Source organism: Genypterus blacodes, unplaced genomic scaffold (assembly GCF_046128005.1).
Source record: "Genypterus blacodes isolate CSIRO-AG114 ecotype Tasmania unplaced genomic scaffold, CSIRO-AGI_Gbla_v1 ptg000067l_1, whole genome shotgun sequence".
Taxonomy (NCBI): domain Eukaryota; kingdom Metazoa; phylum Chordata; class Actinopteri; order Ophidiiformes; family Ophidiidae; genus Genypterus; species Genypterus blacodes.
In genome coordinates this window covers 7,423,871-7,448,318 of record NW_027466879.1, presented here as the reverse complement: position 1 = coordinate 7,448,318, position 24,448 = coordinate 7,423,871, and the positions used below count along the sequence as shown (strand labels likewise).

Below are 24,448 nucleotides of genomic sequence, written 5' to 3'. Positions count from 1 at the left end.
AATATATATCCTGTTCATACCAGGTAGTACATATGTGACATTACTGTAGATTCGAAGCGTCTCCTCACTGTTAGCAATGACATTAAATCCCTCAAAACAGCAGATGGCAACGTTGACCTTTTTAACCAATTCCTGCCAGTATATCACAGTAGAAGAAGACGCCTTCTTTACTGGTGTCCTCTCAAACAAGCTAACAAACTGGGTCAGTGTTTTGTATGTTACTATTTATTTAAGTTGCTCTTGTGTTTAATTTGCGCTAACTGGTAGGTACTCCGGATAAAAACGCGAATTCATTAAGTTACTCTTAGCGTGAATACGGTTGAGGATCACTCCTTTAATACGCAAATGCCTTTCAAAAGAGCTAGTCTGTTGTAAAAGCTAGCTTTGGGATTTAGCTAGCTTTTACAACAGACTAGCTCCGGCCATGATCTTTCAAAATAAGTCTCAATGATTTTTTCCCCCCAATTGTTTTTATTACAATATATTTTAGAACACCATTTATATTGATATTATAAACTTCCTTTACAATTGTATTTATTTTTGTATTGCTTTCTTGTTTATTTCTGTATTGCTTTCTTGCTAGTCATGTGAAAGACAATACATTTGCTCCAGGCATGATGCATGTGGATTTTAGAAGAGTTTTATAATTATGCATTTAGCACCTGTGTTAGAAACTCACATGGTTAGCCACCTATTATTAATAATAATACAATTACATTTATTTCAAATTCAGGTTTAGGTGAAGGCCTCAGTTCCTGTGTGGACTCCAATGATACAAATCCCACTGTGTGCAGTGTAACACATAAACTGAAGGAGGTATGAGAACAAAATATACTTAAGTAGTGTTAAGAGCTTGTTGCTGCATTCTCCATTGGAGGTATTTTAAATATATATTTACGTTTTCACAAGTATTTTGCTGTTGAAACAGTGGCACTGCATAAAGGCTACAGCATCTATGCCGCAATGTATGCTTTAATATTAGAGAATGTAACCAGCAGCATAACATGGGGAAATGCTAACATACAAATGGATGCTTTGACATAGGACACTTAGATTCTTGTGTAATAAAATCTGTGCTGTCTTTTTAGGATCATCTTCTAAACAAGACAGGATGTTTCGAGGAAGGATACCCTTCACACAGATGGCCTTTGCCACACTGCTTGGATTTGGCGGTGGTATTTACATCTATAGACCATTGTTTGGGCCGGTGCAGAAACTTGTTGGACAGCACGACCAGGATGAGCCAAACACAGAAGAGCAAACAGACACAAATAATTCTGCATTACCAAAAAATATATAAGAGGCTGAATGCAGAAGAACAGCAGGGGAGGTGGTGGACTGTCACAGCAGGAGGCCAGCATGAGAACATCTTTGGACTGTAAATGTGCAGAATAAAATATTTAATTGTTTGTTCTTTTCACTTTCACAACTTTGTCAGCCTTTTTTTTTGTTGGTACAATGGACTTATATGGTGTTTAATTGACCCTATTTTCACTGGGGAGTTCATGAAAAATATAAATAGCAATTGAGATGAGAAACAATGGAGATATTTGTATTTATTTAGTATTTGTTTGTGAGGAAACACTGATGGTTGCGATGAGGTCACACAAAGTCATTTTGTGTACGTCATAAACAAGTCACTATGTGCTCTAAAGCACATTTATTGCCTGAGTAATAAGTTATACCCACAATTTATGGATGGTGGATCATTTAAATCATTTCTATTTATTTCTTGACACAATTGTTCTGTTGAAACGTATTTGTAATCTTTTGGGGAAGTCAAACAGCTCCAGTCCAAATGACGTCACAAGTCATTTACATGCAGGCAGGTGTCATGGAAACGCCACAATTAAGGCCGAATTTGGCATAATTGGGTTCAGCTACTGTGAGTGTCTTCACATCACTTTCGACTGCACGTAAACGCCACATGAATCCTGTGTGTAGAGCCTGTGGTCCTGTTACACACAGCTTCATGTTTTGCTCCGGTTCTGCCTCAAGCGTAGTGGAGATAAACAGTGAGCATGAAGACACAGTGATTTGTGTTGAGTTTGTGTCCCCCTCCATGGCGGCTCTGTTGGGGGGAACCTCTGGAGTAGTCTGGTGTTTGTGAGCCGTCAGAGCTTCTGGTTCCCGGTTTGCTCGGTACGCGCACGCATTGATCCGCGGGGAGGAGCTCCACGGCACCAAACCCACCGAGAGTGACCATCTGCCGCTAAGTGTGAAAGAAGACACGGTCACGTCCACTCGCGGACTAATGGAACCTCTGAAGAAGTGAATTCTGACGGGAGTTTTGCTTTTGGAAAAGTTCCATCGTTGTTTTCTATCGGTTTTGTTGAGGAGAGCAGCACAGCGCCACAGGCCGGTGAGTCAGAGTGCATTCAGGAAATGTGTCTGTGGGGAAAAGTGTAGCATCTGCCAGAACTCAACGACTAAATTTGGTTTCCCTGAAGTGATTTTGATGTAGTTTGTTACTTCCATCAGAAACGGCTCGGTGTAATACAGCATGTCGTTGATTCAAACCTCAGCAGAGTTTAAAGAATGTTCCACCTGTTTTCTCTCTGCTCTTAGCGTTTCCTCTGCTAAAAAAACTCCGTGTAGATGATTAGAATCACATTGTTTACCTCGCAATGGACTGACTTTATTTAATTAAATCTCCTGTGAAACTCATGATCTCAAGGATAGCGTTACAATAGTTCATTATGTTGGTACTCGAGTTCCAAATGAAACTTCGGTTGAGGTGGAAACTTTTTTTTGCAAGTCACATCTTACTCTCAAGTTTTAGAAGTCCAAATGTAAGACAGGATTGTCCCAACACATGACAAAATGACAAATCAAACATTTTAAGATCTGAGGAAGTCACAATGTCTAAGTAATTCCAGGTTTCTACACTTATCTGCAATTAAATTACTAAAGTTTCATAATTACCTATGGACTTCCATGATTGTGTCTCTGTGGTTTGACAAGTAAGGTAACATGTACTGTAGCAATTATGACTTTGTAAACTTTAGTTGCTACACCGTATCAATGTTTGTGTATTTCAATCGTTTGTAGGTCAGATTTCAAATGTCACGGTTTTGGCAGATAACCAGAGATTATTTGGCTTCCATGAAAATGTCTAGCATTTAAATGTGTTCAGATGATGGGGGAAAGAAAACAGAACAGTGTAATTGTGTCTCAGTTAAAGGTTTCCAGGTATGCACAGCACCTGTACAGCAGGTTAAAGGGAAGCAACCAAATAAAATGCAAAATAGCGAGATGTGAGAGATCCTAAATATTGGTCCACCTATTAATATCCATATGAATGATGAATTCCTCTTTGAAATATCTAATCTATCAAATAATTTTAAGTTCAAAGAATTTAGAAACTACTGACTTCATTTGGACTTGATCCAAGTAAAGTCATAGGTGTCAAACTCATGTTCCAAGTCTTTTTTTGGATTTTGTCCTAAATCCAGTCTCATGTCAGCAAATTTGTGACTGGAGTCGGACTCAAGTCAAAGACATGTGACTTGAGTCCACGTCCCTGCTGATTGACCTTTAACAATGAACAGAAGCTTCCAGGTGAGTTTGGAGCCACACACAGGCTGGATCTTGTTGTTTATCCTGAGCAGGATGAGTGTTGAGTGAGAGGTGGCCACCTGACTTGTGTGGACGCCACATGAGGACAAGCACAGGCTCATTATGTTCTCTGCTTGTTGGGGTTAATTAGCGTGATGAGTGAGCTAGTGTGCCAATGAGTTGACTGATAATAAATCTTCTCAAGCTATTTTAACAAGGATGTAGTCGACAACACTACTGGCCAGATGCTCCTGATGAAATACATTTTCTTTGGATTCCTCTGTGGGCGGCACATTATTAGTCTGCTGCGCCCTTTTCATGGAACTGTGTAGTTGAGCTGAGGTGTAAGGTGTGTGTGTGTATATGTGTCCACATCCTCATTTTCCAGCCTCTGTGTTGGACTGCTGCCCAGGTCCGCTCTGGCAATATTTCTGGACTTTTGATTGAAGCACCTTTTGAGTTTGCTGTCTGTTTTGGCGCCCTGGTAAACACATGACAATACCACCTGAAACAAGATATCTAGTGCAGTCTGGAGCCGCTCCAGGTCTGCTGCCAATCATTCACACAGTGCAACACGTCACTCCAACTTGCTTGTCATGTTTGACAGTAAGATGTTACCAGGTGTATTATTAGCCAGGTTTAAATGGCTATTGTGTATATTGTTTATTATCTGCACTGTTCTTGAACACACGTACACCCTTTTTTTCAAATGGGTCAATAGAGGAAGAGGAAGGTTCATTATGATTAAGTTTACCTCGATTTACGCCGATTTCAATTGTTTTTACATGAGTTGTACCTTTTGAAACGAGATTATTGCCTCAAACAGGCTATGATCAATGTTAAACATCAACTTGGTTGGTGTCAGTTGATGACACAGTGCATCATTCCTGCTTTGAAACACATCCAGCCTATCTGAATGAATGAAGTTAGATTGCTGTGGGTGTCACGTGTGTAAATGCTGCTTGTGAAGGGGAGCACTTCATGTGTCACTAATACAGGGGACTGGTTGTTGCGTATAGGCTAAAGAAGAGATGAGACCGTCATGTCTGTTTTAAAAACAGATCAGTTTAACCTAAATTAGCTTATGTATGTGATGAGGAATAAGGCTTAATAACTGAAGATGGGGATTGGCAGTGAATCCACGAACATTAACATTGTAAGTTCCTCTACTCTTTAACTGTGTGAGTCACATTGGCATAATCAAAGTCAAACCAAGACCTTGTATGTCAGTGGGCTTTATTTCAGGCAGTAATTAGGAAAGAAAAACTTGCATGTTTCCTCTAATTGTTCTTTACACTCGATGTTATGTTGCCCAACATAAACGGAAGATCTCACAGCCATCACTGTTTCCTGTACTTCCTCTTCACAATGGGTTTGAGATGATGAAATTATCTTGAAAATTCCCTTATAAGACCTGTTTTGTGTATTGGATTATATTATTGCACAGGGATAGACAGTGTGGTTGTTCTATGAAGTTCCTGTCAACTTGAAAATTCAATTTTTCTTCTCAGTTTGAACCCAGTCTGCAGTTAATGAGCCGGAAGTCTGCATCTGCATCTTCTAAACTGTGGTTTTGTTTTAACACTGCAGCACAAATTATTATCACTCAACTTTTTATGAAAAAAACAATGATGGCAGTAGGATTGGTCGAAGCAATGACCACAAAACTCAACCTTTTGTCACATGCAGACCCACACAAACTGGCTGCTACATTCCACATCCCTGACTTGTGTGTTAGGTAAAGTGTACTGCTGCCTTTATATGGCTTCAGACGAACATGTTGTGTGTTTTGAGTTCAATATAAGCTCCATTTTCCTTTTGAGCTGTCTGAAGGCAGCACATCTTCACATCATGTGAAGCAACATGTGATTTTCCACGTTGTCTTCAAGTCAAATCCAGCTTCTGCCGACAGTTAATAATTAATTGATATATGGACCAAATGATAACCGATGCGTAGGAAGGATCACAATTCTCATGCCACGATAAAAACAACAGTAGTAACTCAGAGGAAAGCAAACAAACTGCCAGGCCCATTTTCACCCCAGTACATTTTTCACACAGTCTGAATTTGCACGAGACCTTAAGCTGCTTATGACTGCAGATGAAAGGTTGTGGGGGTCACAGAGAAAGAATGTAAGACTTGTCCGAATCGTTTTGGTGGTCGCACAGTGCATCTGCACTTTGTTGTGACTGTTTTGAATTTGGAGAACCTATGAGAATGAGAATGAGACTGCACCACCAGTGTTTAGGTCTGATTCTCACTCTATCCCAACATAAAATGTGGATTTTTATACTTTGACCTTTGACTTCATTTTGGTAGTAACTTGGAAACATGTTGGAAAATCAATCGCTACTTAGAATTACACCTAGAGTTGAAACTAACAAAAGTAATCAAATTTTTATTCATATTTAGTAGAACTGTCCCTTTGCTTTTTACTTTTGATGTAACACAATATTTTGAATAACAAAACAAATAAATGGCCTGGACAGATTTATTGACACCCCTAAGAAGATGATAGATAAAAGAATCAAAGTGATATTTCAAGCAGCCAACTTTCTCTAACTATTATCACAGCTGTTTTCAGTCTTATCATCAGTCATTCAGCCACTCAATCAGTCATTTAAATGGAGAAAAGTTCTTCCTGTGTTGTACACCTCCTGCCCCATCGAGCTACACATTATTACTCCATACCGTCACTGTTATTTTGGAGGACAAATCCAAATGTTAGATGCACAGTATGATGTCATGGTCTGTTAATGTTGATTGATTGGTGTTTTCCTTGTCCTTGTTTGTCAGGAAAAACTAAAAGTGCTCACTATGTCTGATGGGGAGTACGATTACCTCATCAAGTTCCTCGCTCTCGGGGACTCCGGCGTGGGAAAGACGAGCTTCCTCTACCAGTACACGGATACCAAATTTAACTCCAAGTTTATCACTACAGTGGGAATTGACTTCAGAGAAAAGCGAGTGGTGAGTTTCCTCCAACAACATTTGAATCACATGGTAAAGTTTGCTCATCACATTAATGGCTTTAGCATTGATTCTTCAAAATGTTTTGTTATTTCATCAGTATCATTTGGGACTACATGCATTACTACTGAATCTCAAACACTTGGTTTACTCTATTACAGAATACACAGTTGACATTATTATGTTAACACTTCACTACACATGATTTCACACTGGCTTCAGTCTACAGCAGCCTAATGAGGAACTTAAACACATTCCTACTCTGTTAAGCAAGACTTGTGCATACAAAAGACTACTGAGGAGTGTTGCAAGAGAAATGTTAGTTATGAGTAATGCTGTAGAGTAGCAGCACACTCCTTATGAATAAACACTTCATGCCATCGGTCAACAGCTAAGCATTTACTAGTGTTTACACAGTATTCACCTGTTAGTGCTGCTGACCAGCACACAGTGGAACGCCTGAGCGAGTTCTCACGGCTATGCTAGACACTTGATATAAACGGTGACATAAAGTGAATTTAAGTGAGCATTTCAAAATAGAAGTTTGGATAGTTACAGTATATTGCTGCAATACCTTCCGTGATAGAGCTGCTTTTATCAGTGTGACAAGGACAATTAGTTGAGGAAGCGCAATGTGTGGTTATACTGTGCCCTGAAATCACCCCGAGCTGTGCCAGCTGGCTTTCATAGTTACAACCTGTGCTGCACCTCATTGGTATGATGGTAAACATACACACCGTAAAACAGAAAATGCACAGCTTCTCCCTGTAAACACTGATGCTGGATTCACATTTTGACAGTTTAAAAAAACAGACTGGTCGTTATTGCAGAATCTGTGTGAAGGATACTACTTCTTGTACAGTATCACAATGTTCTGTTAAAACATGAAAACCTCTGCTTAAAAGTTTATACTTCAGTTTTCAGAAATGATGAGAAAGGCAGATGCATATGGGTTCATAACTCCACATGTTTCTCATTATTAGGTCGCAATAACCATGAATGTATTCGTTGTACAAAACCGAGTGCAGCTGCAGCAAGATAATTAGACACTCTTGATCCATCAATTGTCAACAAAGAAATCTGCATCCGGTCAGTCTTTGCAGCTGCAGCAAAATGATGAAGTAATAAATAAGTAGGACCGGAGCATGTCTCCTCTGACCACTCCCACCCTCCCAGAAATGTAGATTACCAGCCAAAATCGACTGATTTTCATGACTCATTTTAGTACAGCAATGAACTCATGATAATCCATGACAAGTTAACATTTTTCATGGGTCATAATGTTGTGGATGTCTGTCCATAGTCAAACGGGTGGAAGTAACATGGACTCAATGTGCTGGATCACATGTTTAACAATGAATTCACTGTCCGCTCAAGTGGAAGCTTAAATGTGTTGAGGCCTGCCACATTGGATTCAGCAGACACGAGTTGTGACTTGGACAAATTGCTTTCTGCAGCTGATAGAAGAGAGGCATTTTGACAAACATCAAAGGAATGGTGAAATTCCATTTTATTCATACATGAGAAGTGACTCTTTTTTGTGGAAACTGCATCTGAAGTAGGTCCCTGACATTGCCGAAATGTATTGAGAAAGCCCATGCATACATACATTTGTGGCATAAAGATCATCCAGTTTCCATTTTCTCCAGATGTACCAATCAAATAATCCAGATGGGACTGTAGGTCGAGGACAGACGATCCATATGCAGCTGTGGGACACTGCAGGACAGGAGAGGTACATGAAAGACCACTTTCTACTGCTACTTCATCACACCACCCTGTTGATTTTAAGGTTTATTGTAATCCTAATGCTTGCCACAATTGTATTTATTTGTTTATCAGGTTTCGGAGTTTAACAACTGCGTTCTTTCGCGATGCCATGGGTTTCCTGCTCCTGTTTGACCTCTCAAATGAACAAAGTTTCCTCAATGTCAGAAACTGGATGAGTATGTGCTTTCATTTGTCATATTACCATATTTTTGCACCAGAAAGTGGAAAGCAGTGGCTGCCGCTGGTCTAAAAGCAAAGCCTTGCTAGAAGGGCTCCTCTTAACTTACACTGGTGATCTCAACGACTTAATTTGGATTGACCCATGACCACTGGCAGAGAACTAAAGTTTGATATGGCCAAATCTCAGTGGCCTGTGCCAGAATAGAACAACAACTGCACACAGGAATCATTTTATTTACAGCAGCAGCATCCATTTAAAACCTACATTGAAACTATGCTCAAATCCTACAGTTGTTAAATAACAGGTTTTATCTTTCAGGTCAGTTACAGGTTCATGCATACTGTGAAAATCCAGACGTTGTTCTGTGTGGGAACAAATGCGACCTTGAAGAACAGAGGGCGGTGAGCGAAGAAGAGGCTCGCGAGCTGGCCGAGAAGTACGGGTATGTGTCAGCTCCGATGGGTTTGGAAATGGACCTCCCTGGAATGTTTGTTAAGGAGGCAGTGGCCGCTTTGTTTGATTAACTGTGCCGCAGAATGTCAGACTAATTAAGTCCACCTTCAAAAGCAAATATTTGTTTACGTGTAAAATATCCTGCTCAGGACTCACTCTACTAAGACACGACTATAATGCATACATGCATGCTTAAATATATCCTGCCTCCCTCAGTGCCTTACATCATGTACAGTCACCTGATGCTGACTGTTACCTTTCACAGGGTTTCTACAGTCATGAAAACCCTGGAAAACTCTTAACACATAGGAACAACTGGGCCTAGTAGCCTTACATGGTTTTACCTTTATAGAAGAATATACACAGGAATCTTGGCCCACTCTTCTTTGCAGAATTGTTTTAAATCAGCCACATTGGAGGGTTTCCAACATGAACGGCCTGTTTAAGGTCCTGCCACAGCATCGCAACCGGATTTAAGTCCGGACTTTGACTAGGTCGCTTCAGTGCCTGGTGTCGCCATTCTTCTAGCTTTTTTCCAGTTTATGTCTCGTTTGCTCCCCCGAGGTCGTACCGGACTTTCTTATGAGTGTCCGGGTCTTCAGATTTAAAGGTTCCTTGTTTCCTACCTCATGATTGATCCAGGGCTTCTAACATAGCGAGGGCTGCACTTGGTATGTGGCTCTTACACAGCATCAGCTTGCCAAAGACGAGCCTGAGGAATCCATAAATTAGGTGCTCTGTAAAAAGTGACTTTGTAGCACCCCCTACTGATGGAATCTGATTTAGGGAAACAAATACAACCATTAACCACAGTCATGGAGGCAGGACTGGAATGTTCAATTCAGGTGACAATATGTGTAAATGGTGGTGATAATATGTGTAAATATACATGTTGTCATATATTGGGAGGACAATATAGAATCCAGCAGGGAGGTAGAAGTGGGAATCAAATTTGTGCTGTATAAGTCTGTGTTCCAGTGTTTAATCGGTGTCTCCTCCATGCAGAATCCCTTACTTTGAGACAAGTGCATCCAATGGGCAGAATGTGAGCAAGGCTGTGGACGTCTTGTTGGACCTCATCATGAAGAGAATGGAACGCTGTGTGGACAAGTCCTGGATTCCAGACGGGACTGTCAGAGCTAATGGAACCACCAACACAGACATGTCAGAAAGTCCGGATAAGAGCAAATGTGCCTGTTAGATTCCACAGTGCTGTGAGAGCTGGCTTACATCTTAATGCTGGTGGGAAAATGATGGATTACATTTGATAAGACAAGTTCATGGTGACACTTATTTAAAAAAAAAAAAAAAAAATCCTATATGCTGTATATTAGGTAAAACTAACTTTGAATTTTGACCACTTCCAACAAACCTGACATTATTTAAGTTAAATACCTTGTTTCTGCTGTACCATCAGTCAGCTCAAAGTTAAAGTAATTCTAAAATCCGGTGTTGTTTCTGACATTATGCTGTGTTATAATTAATACAATCTGGGATTTGGGGATATTAACTTCTTATATCTGGCTTCCATGTCCATCTTTGATTATCAGTTGATTATCTTTTTCAGGTGTAAATGTTGCTTTATGTCACAGCAAAATCAGCTGCCACATAGCGTCGAATTGTATAAATATGCTGTTCATTTTCTTTACAAGCTGTAATGTCAGCGCACGTTCCAACTGTGACCAATCCAAGACTCTGAACATTTGGCTGAAACTGATCTTTGAGAAAAAAGTAAAGGCACTGGTATACTTGCAAAAGATGCAAGACAAAAAGAACATGTCCACAACACCACACACTGTATAGAGCATATTCACCACTGTGGTTGGCAGATCTTAAGTCTCTAGTTGTTATGGCATTCACAGCTTATTTTATTGGACTTATTTATTTAGCAGTACTCCTTGAGAACGGTCTCTTCTACATCTGATGCCTCCCTTAGCTGTAATTCATCCAAATATCACATGACTTGTTGGGTCTGAGTCCTCATGAGGATTGCTCATCACACTTCAAAAGCTCTTTTGTCTCCTGCAGATTTAAAATATGGCACCCCGAGTTGGCAGTTGATGCGTTTTCCCCGCTCTGATCTGTTGGTGCTGTGGGGCAAGACTGGACAGTGTTTAGGGCAAAAAATGGCACCCACTTTTCTGGCGGAATATTTTTCTTGAAGAAAGCACCTGGCATTACAATGAGCATCCAGTTATGGGACCATTTATTACATTACTTCACACATGCAGAAGGGAAGAAAAAACAAAACACAAAAGAGGAGAGCGAAAACGAAAAGAGCAAGGATGTGTGATGTACATGTGAATAAAGGCAAAGGGAGAACAAACAGAGAGGCTGCAACCAACCACAGCCAGCAAAATGTTGAAATGACAAGACAATTCAACCGTGGAAATTCAAATGACAAATCAGTGTTGCTAGTACAATGATCTCATAGGTGTAGTATTTGGAGGGTGACAGCATTCCACCGCACCAGCAGTTGAAAAATGTGTCATGGGCTGTGGCAAGAGAAAAGGGGGGGGGGGGACACAGGGGAAACAAAAAAGGGAGAAAACCCACACAACAGCCACACAACCCCACATTCACACAGCCCAATCCTGGCCCGCCTGTAATAATGAAACTTAGAAACAAGAGATCTATAACTTAGTGTTCAAGTATCATGTCAGTAGTCTGGCATAACCTGTAGATCTGTGAAGTAAGATAAAAAAAATGGTGGCCAATTGTGATAGAATTCATCAGTGTTTCCCCTCATTGTGTATTTGATTTTCTCAAGTTTAAGAAAACATGGTGTCGTTCAGCCATTGTGAGACAGGCGAGGTAGGGGACTTGAAAGTGCATCCCCAATATGGCAGACATTTTGTTAAAGTAACAAGACCAGTAATTGTGACATGTGGCTTCGACTGCAGTGTTGGTTCAAACACCAATCACATTTGTCCTCTACTTCTGTGTACATTTCTCGATTTGGAGAAGTGGACCGTGTATAACCTTACATAACCCAGGATGAGACAGTATATATATATTTGCGTTTTACTTCCTCCCACCAGTCCACCCTATTTTCCACCTGAGAGTGATGCTCTTTATTGTAGAATCATGCCACTAGTCACTAACACCATGTCTATAGAAAAGCACTCTCAAAGAGCTGCAGCGTGAGTTCTACAAAAGTTACACTGGATTTCCTTCCTTATACTACAATCTCACCACTACTTTAGCATGGAAACGTAATTGTGGGTTAGGTTTTACAAATGAAGCGCCTGTATTTTGTTTGCCCAAAGAAAGAGAATGAAGGTTATAGTGTTATGATTCCGTCCTTGGTGGACAATGGTTAGGGGCTAGACAGTCATTGTTTTACTGTGATCTGACAGTATCATAATAATTTCGTTTAATCCGGGACAACTGATCATGTTAAATCCAGATCAGAGCCCTGAAAATGCAAGTTTGGTCCATAAACAGAAATAAAAAGGTACATTAACATGTTGTGGGCTGCAGAGAGGTACTTTGTATGAGACAATGAAACAGGGTTTCAACTTCAATCAGTTTACTTTCATAATTGATATTTAAAGTCATTGATACTGCAGTGTTATTGGTTTCTGGAGTCTTTACACTGGATGCAACACTGAAATGACAGAGTAGCTACATTCACAATCCAGGATGAGGTTTCCCAAATCAGATTTTTCTTTTTCTAGTCAGTGTGAACAAATCAAATCCAATTTCATATCAGGGTTGTCGTGAATGTTCCTTTGCATTTCACTTCTCTGCTCATCACACTGCTGTAATTATTCAGCATCAACACCACAGGGGTGCAGTGGGGAGAGGAGGAGTAATGTGTTAGATACTGTATATGGAGAAGCTTCAAGCTAAGCTGTGGGGAACAAATCACAACCCAGCACTTTAACAAGTAACTGTGCAAGAAAAAGGCATCCTGGGTTCACGCAAATATTTTTTTCCTCCTGCTTTGTTTTTATCTCATCAGCGTATTTGGCTCATGTTTTGTTGTCGAGTATGAGGATGTGTGATCTTATCGTACTGAGCAGATTTCATACCAGTGTCAGATACAGGTTGATCACTATCATGAATGTGACCCTACAGGACAAAATCTGACTCAAGGTCTAGAAAATGCAAAGAGCATTAAGGCACTGAAAATATTTACAACTTTTTTCACACAATGCCATGGCATTTATACTGTCTCTGTCACCTTGTCTTGTATAAACAGTTTAGTTAAGACACATTAAGAGTGAAAATAATTATATGTTATGCTTACTGTATCCTTACACATTATTTGACCAAATATCAACCTAATTTGATCAATTGTATACATGAATTAATTTGATATTGTCAAATGTGTCACTGTAGTGTAAATTATGTCAAAAAAATAAATATTTTATTTACTTGTGCATTGAATGACTGTCTTTGAAACATTACACTGCCTGATGGATTCTCATTAGCTACTGTAAGAGCTTTATCACAGTCCATAAATTTGGTTTAATTATTGTTCATATTTTTATCACCACTGCTATAATTGTATCTTCCATCCTCAACAAACACCCCCCACCCTTTCTGGTCTCCTCACTGCTGCCATCCACCGGACATGGGAGGAAGTGCACTGGGACATAGATCCATACACAGATTGTCTCACCCTGCATCTCTAAGGACATTGAAGACGCCATCCTAACCCTGGTTTAATGGTGATATGTGTGCTAAGCTCAGAGCACGATCCTCTGCCTGTAGCTCTGGGGAACCTTGAGGAAGTCCATATATGACCAAGAGCTGCCCAAAAGTGTGCCTGTGCTTTCTGAGACTCAAGAAGCTGTCCAGAGAGTGGAAACAAGTGAGCACATCACTAAGGACCTATAGCCACACAGACCAGGCTATGATCTGTTCACATGACTCTAAATACACAGATGTTAGTTATTAAATATTTATTTACAGAACAAACACACTGATACATACTATACAGATCTCTGAGGAGAACGTGCCCAAAGATTGAAGAGAAGGATTTTTTTTGACAGGAATGTATTTAGACTGGGGAGGGGGGCGGGGGGGCACAATTATGATGCCGTCATAACATTCAAAGACTTTATCTACATAAATGTACAAGTAAAAACCCCATTTACAAACCTTTGGAACAATAAATGTTAGGGAGATATTAAGCCACACAAAGAAAACACCCATTATAATAAAATATTCCCTTGTTTCCCATAAAATGAAAACAAACACTCCGTATGTTAAACACTTAAACACATCTTGAAGTGCAACTGCACTAAAAGAGATGAGTACACAAATCATTTAACACGTTTTCAGCTTTTACTGCTGTAAAAGCTGAAATAATAATCATTTGAAACTGCTAGGTAATGCAGAATGAGGCCAAATCCCTGGTGATGTATAAAGTTCCTTAGCTCACATACACTTTGTAGGTCAAGTACAAAAGTGTTTTTCAGACTTACTTTACATACTTTCATAGAGAACCAAAAAAAACACACAACAGTCCTTAACAATTTCTTTAGCACATTTTCTTCACCAATTCTCCGTCTCTTGTAGTCCTGGTTGTCCCCCAATTGTCACCACCAGCGGCAGGCAGGAGTCGCACTCTAGGTCCTTCTGGCCAGCTGTGGACAGAGTTAAGCTATGGAGGGCAAAAAAACAGGTCTCTATGGCGGTGGATGAATGGTTTAAGCAGGAACACAGGCGGCACCTTGAGGGGAATCAAGCAAGCACGCAAACCAATACTGCCACAAGAATGGTGTGTGAGAGAAACTGCATCTGACGGTGCATCTTATACTCCATTATTGCACAGATGTCTCTGGTTTGACACATGGAAGGTGTTCCTCCGTCTCTGCGGAAACGGGTGAGACAGACGCTGCTGGGCTCTCTGTGTTACCTGGCTTCTCGTCCACTGCAGAGGAAGATAACAAGCTGGGAGACGGCTGCTTCCCTTCCATTTCAGAACTTTTTGTAACCTTTGGTTGTTTTGACTCTGTTTCCTGACCGGCTGTTGAGATCTTTGTCTCTGATGCATCTTTAGTTTGGTCCACAGTGGTGAGACAATCTGCAGGTGTGACACCTTCTCCTACTTGCAGGACAGTTTCCGTCGGCACCTGGACAGGTACTGGTGTCAAGATGTATAAGACTTTTGCCTGCTGTCCCATGAAACGCCTGCATGAAAGAACACGGTGGTTTTGAGATCATTTAGCCACAGGCAGAACGATGCTCCTCAATGGCAACATTTGTTAAGTTTCCATGCACGTTCAAACTTTGAGACCTGTTTGTTCATTTGCTCTGGCCTGGTGGGCTAAACTATTACAACTATTTGGTTTCACATAAAGATATAACAAAAGTTATATGAGAATGCGAAGAAATATGTGGTGGCAGAGCTACAGACATTTAATATGCTGGAAAAAATAGGTAAGATGGAACAAACACCTTCTTTGGATCCACATATCCAAATGAAACTTTGACCGGAGACTGAATTTGACTTGAAGACAACATATAAAAACCCACGTTGCTTCACATGCTGCTTTCACCCAAACAACAACTAAGACTAGTGTGGCTCACGTTCAGACCACAGACACATCACGCCACAAACTCCTCTGACTGGTTCTGATAAAGTTTTGAGTTGAGTGCGACTGCTGAATTAAAACCTGCACAAACAAATCAAAGCAATGGAGGAAACTAAATTTCCCTGTGTGGGACTAAAAAAAAGTTGAATTTTATCTACCAGATTAAAGTCTGTCTGTGTAAAAATACCCATATTAATGTCCATGTGTACATCTCACTCTCACACTTTTACAGACCATTAACAAAACATCAGAGTACGCTCAATAGCAAGAAGCTCTTCTAAAGTGAAATGCAAGCCTTAAGGCCATTTGATTGTGGTTGCTTTCCATGTAGATCATATTTCATCCTGTAGATGAAGATTACAAATTGATGACATAATATGGATAGCGTTGGCTACTCACACTGGTTCTTTGGCTTTGCCATCTGCTGGGTCAAAAACAAGACAAACGTTTTTCAAGAGTTTGGGAAAAGACTATTCTGGCCATGACTGAGGTGGGATGAGAAATCAATACCTTTCTCCTGAATGATCCTGCAAACATGGTTTGGTCTGTCTGTTAAATGTTTGCTCATTAGGTCACCACCTGATGCATCCACAAGGAGGTCACAGTTCAGACAGACCAGAGTCAACCTGCAGGGGGAGAAGCAATGTTTCATTAGAACTCAAGCCTGGTTCACACTGTTTGATTGATCAATTCTTGCAAAAAGTTAAAATTTGACACATTCTACACATAACTACATTTAATTGTATATGTCAGTGTTTTGTTTCTCTGGGATGTGTTGACTTACTTTAATGAATTTGAATATTTCCGATTTTCCATTTTCAGAAATCTGTTTTTGGTGATCGAACTGTGAAACCTAAGAAAGTGAAACGAAACTTTGTTAAAACATTGTTAAAAAATATTCACTGTATCTAAAATTAAATACAAAATAGAAAAATGAACATCCTTACAAACAGCAAAATGTTTACATACCTTATCATATGATTCCCAATAGAAACTTTGCAACTTGTCCGATATTTGCACGCACCGCAATTTGAAATCATTGGGAAATGAGAAAAGAAGTCGCTGATTTTAGTGTCGCACTCGATGCAGGTGTAACGTCCCACATCCACGCTGAAGATAGGAAATCAGACAATAAATGTTGCATTATTTTCACTCATACAGTGATGTTGGATATTTTAACATTAGAAATCATTTATATTCACAAGTCAGGAAGGGGATATGATCACAAGTAAAAGATGAGGGAGAAGGGAAAAGATCTGTTATTGAACTGGAGTGTGTCTGGCACCAAGTACCATTTTACAGATTTGGATATTGGCTCTGTTTTCTGACGTCATATATGAACATTTGTCCAATACCAATCATTCTGGTTTCTGATTGTAAGTTAGTGAAATTGCTGCATGAATTATTACTGTGGAATAGCAAGGCAAGTTTCCATAAAAATCCAGTTGTTATTGGAGTCTTCACATACTGGAGTGTGTGAAAAAGATGATATTAACCTGAGGTTCCTGAGTGCCAGGTTGTGCTTGGAGGTGTGACCATTCTGTTTTTTGTTCTGCGGCGTCTTGGCTTTTATCACGGTGGAGGTGTTTGCTTTAGCTTTGGGTGCTACGAGTAGACGTTTGGGACTTTCTGGAGTGACTGTAAAACCTGATCGCTCAGCGTTTGGCGTAGAGGGATTCTTTCCTGTGAGCGACGCTCGGATCGTCACCTGGAGAGAAAGAGAAAAGAGGAAACGTCATGAACCAGTGTTGAATTACATTTCAAAAGGGTCATTGCCAGCCAGCTCGTCTTACAAAAATAAGCATCAGCAATGATTGCAATCTTGGCAACCATCACTTTGGGTTTCCAGGATATTTGAATCTCTTAATCGTTTTCACTTCTCAGGTTCCGGTGTCACTTGTCAAAATTTCGGTCATTATTCAAACACACAACAGACTGATGTCACATGGGCAGACTCTGACCTTGGTTCCTGGAGGAAGACCCTCCAGTGCTGGAGGTTTTTGGAAAGTCTTGTGACCGTGAGTTCTGTGCTCCAATTTCTCCTTGTAGGTGAGGAAATTGAGTCTGCATTTCCCGCAGCGATTGATTCCTTTTTTCTAAAACGGCCAAAAAAGTTAAAGGTTGGAACACAAAAACATGACTCTAGATTTGAGCTTTTATGTTCTTCATTCTGCACTTATAGTGTCATTAGCTTCAATGGTCGTGGCCAAAGAGCTCCAATCCAACTGCCCACCCTTGGTCATACCTGATGTTTCATGTAGTGTTGCATAAATACGTGACCACTTCTGAGGACTTTGAGACAGAAGGGACAGAGTAGGTCTTTAGTGTTTTCGTGGACGCTTCGGAAATGTGTCTCCACATCTGAGAAGAAAGAGGACCTGTAATTGCACACCTGTGGAAATTTGTTGAAACAAATGGTTACTTACTTACTACTTCAAACCATCCAACACTTAGAATACAACTCACTATGTACCGTCTTAATGAATATACAAATATGTTTCATTGATCAACAATAATAAGTTGGAGTATTACATTTTCAATTCATTATCTCCAACCTTACAACTGACACAGACTGACCTGACAGATGTAGGGCATTTCTCCAGGCTTGTGGTTGTTCTTCATGTGTTCCAGCAGCACCTGCTCCGACTCAAAGGCCAACTCGCAAATCTTACAATTGGCTGCGGGGAAAAAACACAACATAAAATTAAGAACGGCCTCTTGCTGAGTAACATGTCAAGTCAAAAAAAGTAGCGTAGATAGTTCTGTAATACTTGAAGATTCGATGGGGCTGTGAGCGCTCTCGATGTGGCACTGCAGCTGGAAAGGAGTCATGTACTGCCGGTAACAATGCTGGCAGGTGGTGTGGCTTTCCCAGCTCTCACTGTTCTGCTTTTCCAGCTCCAGGTGGTGCTTCATATGGTTCATGAACCTGTAGGGGAGGGACAACACACTTGGCACTCTGACACATATAGAGCAATACGGAAAAAAGACACAAGAGTTTGACATATATGATGTAATCAGTGATCAGCCAGGTAAGCCACACAGTTACAAACAACAGACACAAGGAAATACAATCTGATTACATTGTGGACCAACTCCAAATTAAACTGGTGCAAAGACTAAAACACATGGACAGCAATCAGTTGAATTCCAAAACCTTTCCATGACTTCAACCTCGCAAACCTAACAACTGTATTTCTTTGTCATTATAAACTAAACCTGATACTGCAATTTGAAGTGAGTGTAATGAAACAAGTCAGAAGAGTATCTTTACAATCCTGATGTTGGTTGACACCTAATTGTTTTGTTACTGCTCAGGTTGCAACTTGATTTGGCAAGCTAGTAATCATTTTAAATGTTTCCAAGCATGGTGGATAATACTCCACCATGTAACCAATACACTGAAATGAACACAAAAACAATGTTGTACTGTGATAAACAATCATACATGCATGGCCTGTGTGCATGCCATGGTTATGCTCCAAGTCCCCGGAGATTTCAAAAGATAAATAAGCGATTCTCTGCACACTTCACTTCCTAAGCTTATGTAATGGCCGTTATAATATCAGCAATTACACAAAAACGGTTGTGCTTAATGATGTAGTCCTCTGGGGGCTTCAATGGGAACCTACAGCTCCCTTCCACCTTCGCTCCGACAAGGCACAGCCCATTTTTCAACATGTGCATTCTGCTACCTCAGCTCTAGAAATTTGTATGTGGGTGAACTATGACCTCTATTCTGAGAGTACGGGTGCGGTACAAATGTGTTTCCCCATTAAAAGCAGCTTACAGAGGCTTTTTTTGTGATATTCTAAAGCAAAGTTATTTAATCAAAGGAGCCGTTCTTACGCCACCTAATGTAGCCGCCGTTTTCCATCATTAGGTCCATGAGGGAAAACAGGACGAGGCGGTCATTCATCTTAGAAGAAATCTCCTCTAAGGGACGAGGAAGTTACATTAAATATTGAATAAAGACTGGTGGATTACCTGATGTTATTCTTGAGAACTTTCAAACAGCTCTGACATTTGAAGGTGTTGGTTTTCTGCACCTCCTTTTTGACTCCGTCTCCCTCAAAGCGTCCGTAGTAGAAGTCCGACACCAGCATGATGCGCTTGCTTGCGCCACTGCTCACGCTTGATGGAAACGTGTTTTCCACAAGGTTAGCACAACAACCCTGGAATACAAACACAGTTTACTCAAGGAGACGTTTTTAATCAATTTCTAACTTACAAATCATGTTTCAGGAAGAGTGAATGTAAAAAAAAAGTAAAAGGTAATTGCCCATTTCCAAAATTTTCCAATTTATATATATTTTTTTTGCTAAAGTAAGCGGTCAACAATTTTCTTCTTGAGTGAACTTTCTCTATCAATTTGGTGCAGCCCACAAAGAATACAGGTTCAGCTCAACAAATTACAATCTGGTCCTCTTCTCCATGTTGTGTCGCCTACTGAACCAGACTGAGAGACAGACTGTGAGTCTACAATATTGAATTGTTGATTGTGTTCCTCACACCTGGCTGGCTCTCCGTTTCATCACAAATCCAAAGAAACAACAAAAAAACAAAGGTTCTGCCCACCATCATATGAAGTTGCATGGCCTCGTCCTCAAGGAATTCTTCTCGACATTTTGGACACTTTTTTGTTAACATGCCATTTTCCACGGTTTCAGTTTTGAGTTGTTTCAGCTCTGTAGGGATACGGAATTGTTTGTTTTTAACAATCAACGGTGTACCAATAACAGGGTGGTACAGAATGAATGGGTTGCTTTATGGTGAATAGTGTACAACACATTTGTTCCTGCAATTAAGACATACCTGAGTCAAACTTGCCTCTTTTTGCTGTGTTGCCGTCTGGTTGCTGTGTCAGCATTCGCTTGACTGAGTTCTGATCTGTGTGAAATCAAAGATTTACATTTCAGTTTACATTAACTGAGTGGTAGAAACTCAAATAAAGCAAGGTGATATAAATAAAAATCTAAAACCTTTACCCTTGTTGTTGATGCTGGTCTTGAAAGGCAGAGCAAAGGTCTGAACGGGCTGCGTTGAGTTTACCAGCAGGTGGTTAGACTGCGTACAATACACTGTGGGGCTCTGGACATTTGACAAAGTCACAACATTGTTGGTTATGTGCTGCACCTGAGGCCTGTGGATGACACCGGGGATCACAGTGCCTGGAGTGAGCTGCTGTAAAATCTGCTGCTGACCAGCTGAAAGAGAAAGAACACCAACATTCAGAGAAATCTAGGGCTGTCCCTGAGAATTGATGGATTGAAGGATTCAAGTATTGGCATGGCTTTCTGAACAAGCATTTGAATATTCGGCTAAAAAACTCAAAAAATGCCAGCAGAGTCACAGTCACTGCAGTTTTCAATATGTGTAGCTTTTCATACAGCCCAGAAATGACAACAAGAGTCACCAATCCAGGACATGACAGAAAAGAAGTAGGTGTACTTCTACTAAACTCTGTAGTTTTACCTGGTACTATTGTAAACGATGTGCCGGGAGGATACTGTGACCCAAGGGAGGCGATGAAGTCTGTGCTGTTTGCCAACTGTGGAGATGTCACAATGAAGCCCTGAGGAAAAAGCCAAGGGTTTGAGTCTATATAACCAATGTAAAGGGTTTCACTGAAATGGTTTCATGCTTTCTATACATCATTCACACACACACAAAAAAATCACTCAAAATAGTAGCAGTACCTGGTTATTGACAATGACAGGCTGTGGAGTCACTGTTGTTACACTGGATGTTGCCGTTTTCAAAGTATTCCCAGTCATATTTAATGGCAGCATGATCTGTGAGGGGCCTGTGACCGGCTGAGGAGCAGGAGCCGGCAGCTCAGCCCTCCCCACATGGTTTTTATGAAGCGCTGGAGGCTCAGGTTTGCTGCTCTTCTGGTTATTAGCTGGAAGAATTTGCACAAACAACAACATGTGGAAAAATGTGAGATGGTTGTTAAAAAACAAAACATAAACAAGCTTCTGGAGACGAGGGCAGATGCAATGTAACTTGATTCCTTAAGACGTACAGAGCACGCCGACGAAGATGGGTTCATCATCGTCATCCTCTACCAGTTGAACTTGTGGGACCTGTTTCTGCCATGGCTCCAGCTCCTCTTCAACACATTCCATAAAAAGTTCAGACATGGTGGACCTGCAACACAACAACATGCACAGAAAGAATGCATTGATCTTCAATTGATAGGAAACTTCACATACAATCACACAGATTTGAAATGCATCTTGCGCCCCTCTTACATATGTAAACACAACACACACAGGCTTTATGATCCGGCGCCCCTGGAGCAGTATCAATGTGGTCTCACTATCTACATGCTGCCCACATTGTGATTGCGTCTCAGTGGTCAGGATGTTAAGCGTTTCATGTTTCCTTTTTGCACTATTGTCGATGAATCTTCAATTGATTCCAAATGCAGGTCACTACTTGCTGTGCCTCACCACTGGGGTGTGGCTTTCTGCCTGTTAATGTGTTGTAAGCAGCTGTAATCATAGCCAGATGAGCCAGATGTTGTCTGGCAGATCAGCGAGGCTCTCTGATAACAATGTGAGCATTTATTCACTGCATTAATACACGATTACAAGATTACAGGGAACCCATGATTAAGATAGATGTACATGGGCCATAAACACTCAAATTGTTGTCCAAGATGGCGACAGTAATAGTTGCTACGGGACTATAAGAGGTGCCGCTATCTGGACACATTTGATTTTAACACATTTATCAACGCATAGCCCCGAGTTTGACTCTTTATTTGATGTATAGTTTCCTCGCAACAATCGATAACTTCATAACCGATGGTCATGCTAACGGCGTTTCAGAGTGCCGTTGCCTCGGTGCCATGTCGTTCGCATATAATTCTTCGTTAAGCAATAACATCATCCACGGATTTTGGGAAACACTGCAGCTTAACATCATAAACTTGCACATATTCACCAGCTAAGCGCACATTCACTTGCGCTGTTCTTAGCCTGCTATTAGCTCAGGCAGTCCCAGCTCACAGCTGCACTCAAGCTAGCTCACCTTTACACAACCAGACACAAATACTCAATACAAATACAAATGGTGTCGTGTGTTTATTTCCTTCCTATATTTCTAGTGACCCATCAAAATATGAACTTGCTAGGTTAAGTCAGCAGCGAATAGCCTCGTATTTAGGCGGAGGTTGCTGGGTAATGTATCGGGACAAAGAGTTCTCTCTGACGGAGCGCCTTACCGCTCTCACAGCCGGCCTCTGGGCCACAGACACGGCCAGGCCCGCAACCCGGCCTCTGCACACTCCGCGGCACGCCGATCACGCGTTTGGACCGAGCTGCTTTAGTTCGGAGCTCAGATTTTTAAAGTATGTTTGGCTTGTCCGAGGTGAGGAAAACGAGTGTCCCCGTTTGAACCAATCAGCGGCCAAGCTCCTCTTCTTCTACTTCTTCTTCTTGTAGGTGCAGCAAAAGCGTATTGTAACTCTTCTTCCTCGTACTCAATGTTTGAGGCGGAACGTTCTACCGCCACCTATCGACACAGTCACAAAAGCACAAAGGCTAAACTCACTTTTCAAGCTGAAGTTTGAACAGTGTGAACATTTTAGTGCATTCTTTTTCACGTAGAGAAAACAACAATACATCACCGACAATATTATCACTCTTCCAAACATAAGCAATTTTTTCTCCAAACCACATTTGTTCTCAAGCACAGCAATGGTACATCCACTTTTGCTTTCATGTAATGACATAGTCTTTGTGTCTTTGAGTCTTTAGTATTTTGACCCGTCTTCATGGTCTCTCACTCTTCACGGTGGTAGCTAGAGTTGATGGTGACCCCTCATCATCATCAGTTTCTGTTGTAGACTTCACCATACTCACTAAGTCGCTTCTGCTGATGACAACCAGTCTGTTTCCATTTTTTCTGATTACTTTTTGTGGTGTCCCATTGTGGAAAGTGTGTCTTCCGCTGTTTTAACGATACTTGATCTCCAGGCGACACATCAGAATATTTCTCTGTGAAGGTTCTCAGTTACTCTGGTAGTTATCCACAGAATATTCTTCTCTGTTTTGTTCTGTTATTTGCATTTGTCCAACAGGTGGCACTGTACAATAAGGCAGAGGCAGTGATCCCATGTTTTAATGCGTGACAAATCTCTTCAAAATTTAAATCAGAATATAGGATTAATTTCAGATAACATTTATAGTTTGCCTACACAAGGAAATCAGGCCTATTGCCCAACCCCACAGTTGCACTCACATATGTTCTATTTTCTGAGCGTTAATCTTATTTACCGGTCAGAGTTTTCTGAATGTGTGGAGGTGTTGGAGTGTAAACTGTTCAGCAAAGCACAGTATCAGAAACTGGCGCATCACTCAGACAACAACTTAGAAAATCATCATGATGGCGGAAGCATGAGAAAGACAACACGCTGAAAAATATGAACAGATGAACAAGACCACCTATAAAACAGATAAAAGATACAGAGCTTACAACTTAACATCTAGAGCTTTCCTCCTCTGAAATTTTGATGTATGATCCCAGGTTCACTATTTAAGAGGAGAGTTGTCCAAAGTCACAGACTCCATGTGCATTGCATGCATTTTAAGAAAAAAGCTATAGCATAACAAGTGATATCGATTTTAAAGGGATTTATTGTTGATGGGTTGATTCAATTGGCTTTTTTTTAATGAGCAGCAATGGGTGAAGTAAATTAAAGCTACTGACATACCAAAATGTATGCGGATAATGTGTTTGTAGAGTGAAGAGCAAACATAAGGGCGTTTAGACAACAGTGCATTTGTAGTTGTTGTAGGGTGTAGTGGTTTCTTTTAGTGCAAAATCTTCTTTATGATGTTGAGTTGTTTTGACTTTACAGAGGCCTGTGGAGGTTTCATGGGCCTCATTCAACCAAACATCTGGATAGGAAGGACAGGGTCAGCCTAATACCCCAAGTGACCACCAACACCC

The 24,448-nt window shown here is 40.7% G+C and overlaps 3 protein-coding genes across 7 annotated transcripts; 2 read left to right on the top strand and 1 right to left on the bottom strand.

Moving 5' to 3' along the window:
• Positions 1-99: 99 nt before the first annotated feature.
• Positions 100-2,363, top strand: pigbos1 (PIGB opposite strand 1). Of its 2 annotated transcripts, none has more exons than XM_076155936.1 (3): positions 100-202; positions 734-816; positions 1,089-2,363. In XM_076155936.1, exon 3 carries the CDS (start codon positions 1,112-1,114, stop codon positions 1,298-1,300), a length of 189 nt encoding a protein of 62 aa, XP_076012051.1. In that variant the 5' UTR covers positions 100-202; positions 734-816; positions 1,089-1,111; the 3' UTR covers positions 1,301-2,363. The 2 variants fall into 2 exon arrangements, with proteins under 2 accessions (XP_076012051.1, XP_076012052.1); XM_076155937.1 differs by having other exon boundaries at positions 146-263.
• Positions 2,224-10,223, top strand: rab27a (RAB27A, member RAS oncogene family). Its single transcript, XM_076155935.1, has 6 exons — positions 2,224-2,362; positions 6,356-6,529; positions 8,179-8,264; positions 8,372-8,475; positions 8,799-8,922; positions 9,939-10,223. Exons 2-6 carry the CDS (start codon positions 6,377-6,379, stop codon positions 10,132-10,134), a joined length of 663 nt encoding a protein of 220 aa, XP_076012050.1. The 5' UTR covers positions 2,224-2,362; positions 6,356-6,376; the 3' UTR covers positions 10,135-10,223.
• A 3,635-nt stretch (positions 10,224-13,858) lies between these two features.
• On the bottom strand, positions 13,859-22,917 carry znf280d (zinc finger protein 280D). Of its 4 annotated transcripts, none has more exons than XM_076156147.1 (18): positions 22,719-22,917; positions 21,513-21,637; positions 21,184-21,389; positions 20,960-21,059; positions 20,473-20,691; positions 20,300-20,374; positions 20,063-20,172; positions 19,472-19,659; positions 18,256-18,413; positions 18,062-18,162; positions 17,730-17,876; positions 17,446-17,580; positions 16,981-17,192; positions 16,454-16,594; positions 16,269-16,337; positions 15,995-16,110; positions 15,884-15,908; positions 13,859-15,080 (listed from the first exon to the last, which is right to left on the bottom strand). In XM_076156147.1, the coding sequence occupies exons 2-18, from the start codon at positions 21,628-21,630 to the stop codon at positions 14,711-14,713; spliced, it is 2,490 nt and encodes an 829-aa protein (XP_076012262.1). In that variant the 5' UTR covers positions 21,631-21,637; positions 22,719-22,917; the 3' UTR covers positions 13,859-14,710. The 4 variants fall into 4 exon arrangements, with proteins under 4 accessions (XP_076012262.1, XP_076012263.1, XP_076012265.1 ...); XM_076156148.1 differs by having other exon boundaries at positions 15,884-15,905; XM_076156150.1 differs by having other exon boundaries at positions 20,315-20,374.
• Between the last annotated feature and the right edge of the window lie 1,531 nt (positions 22,918-24,448).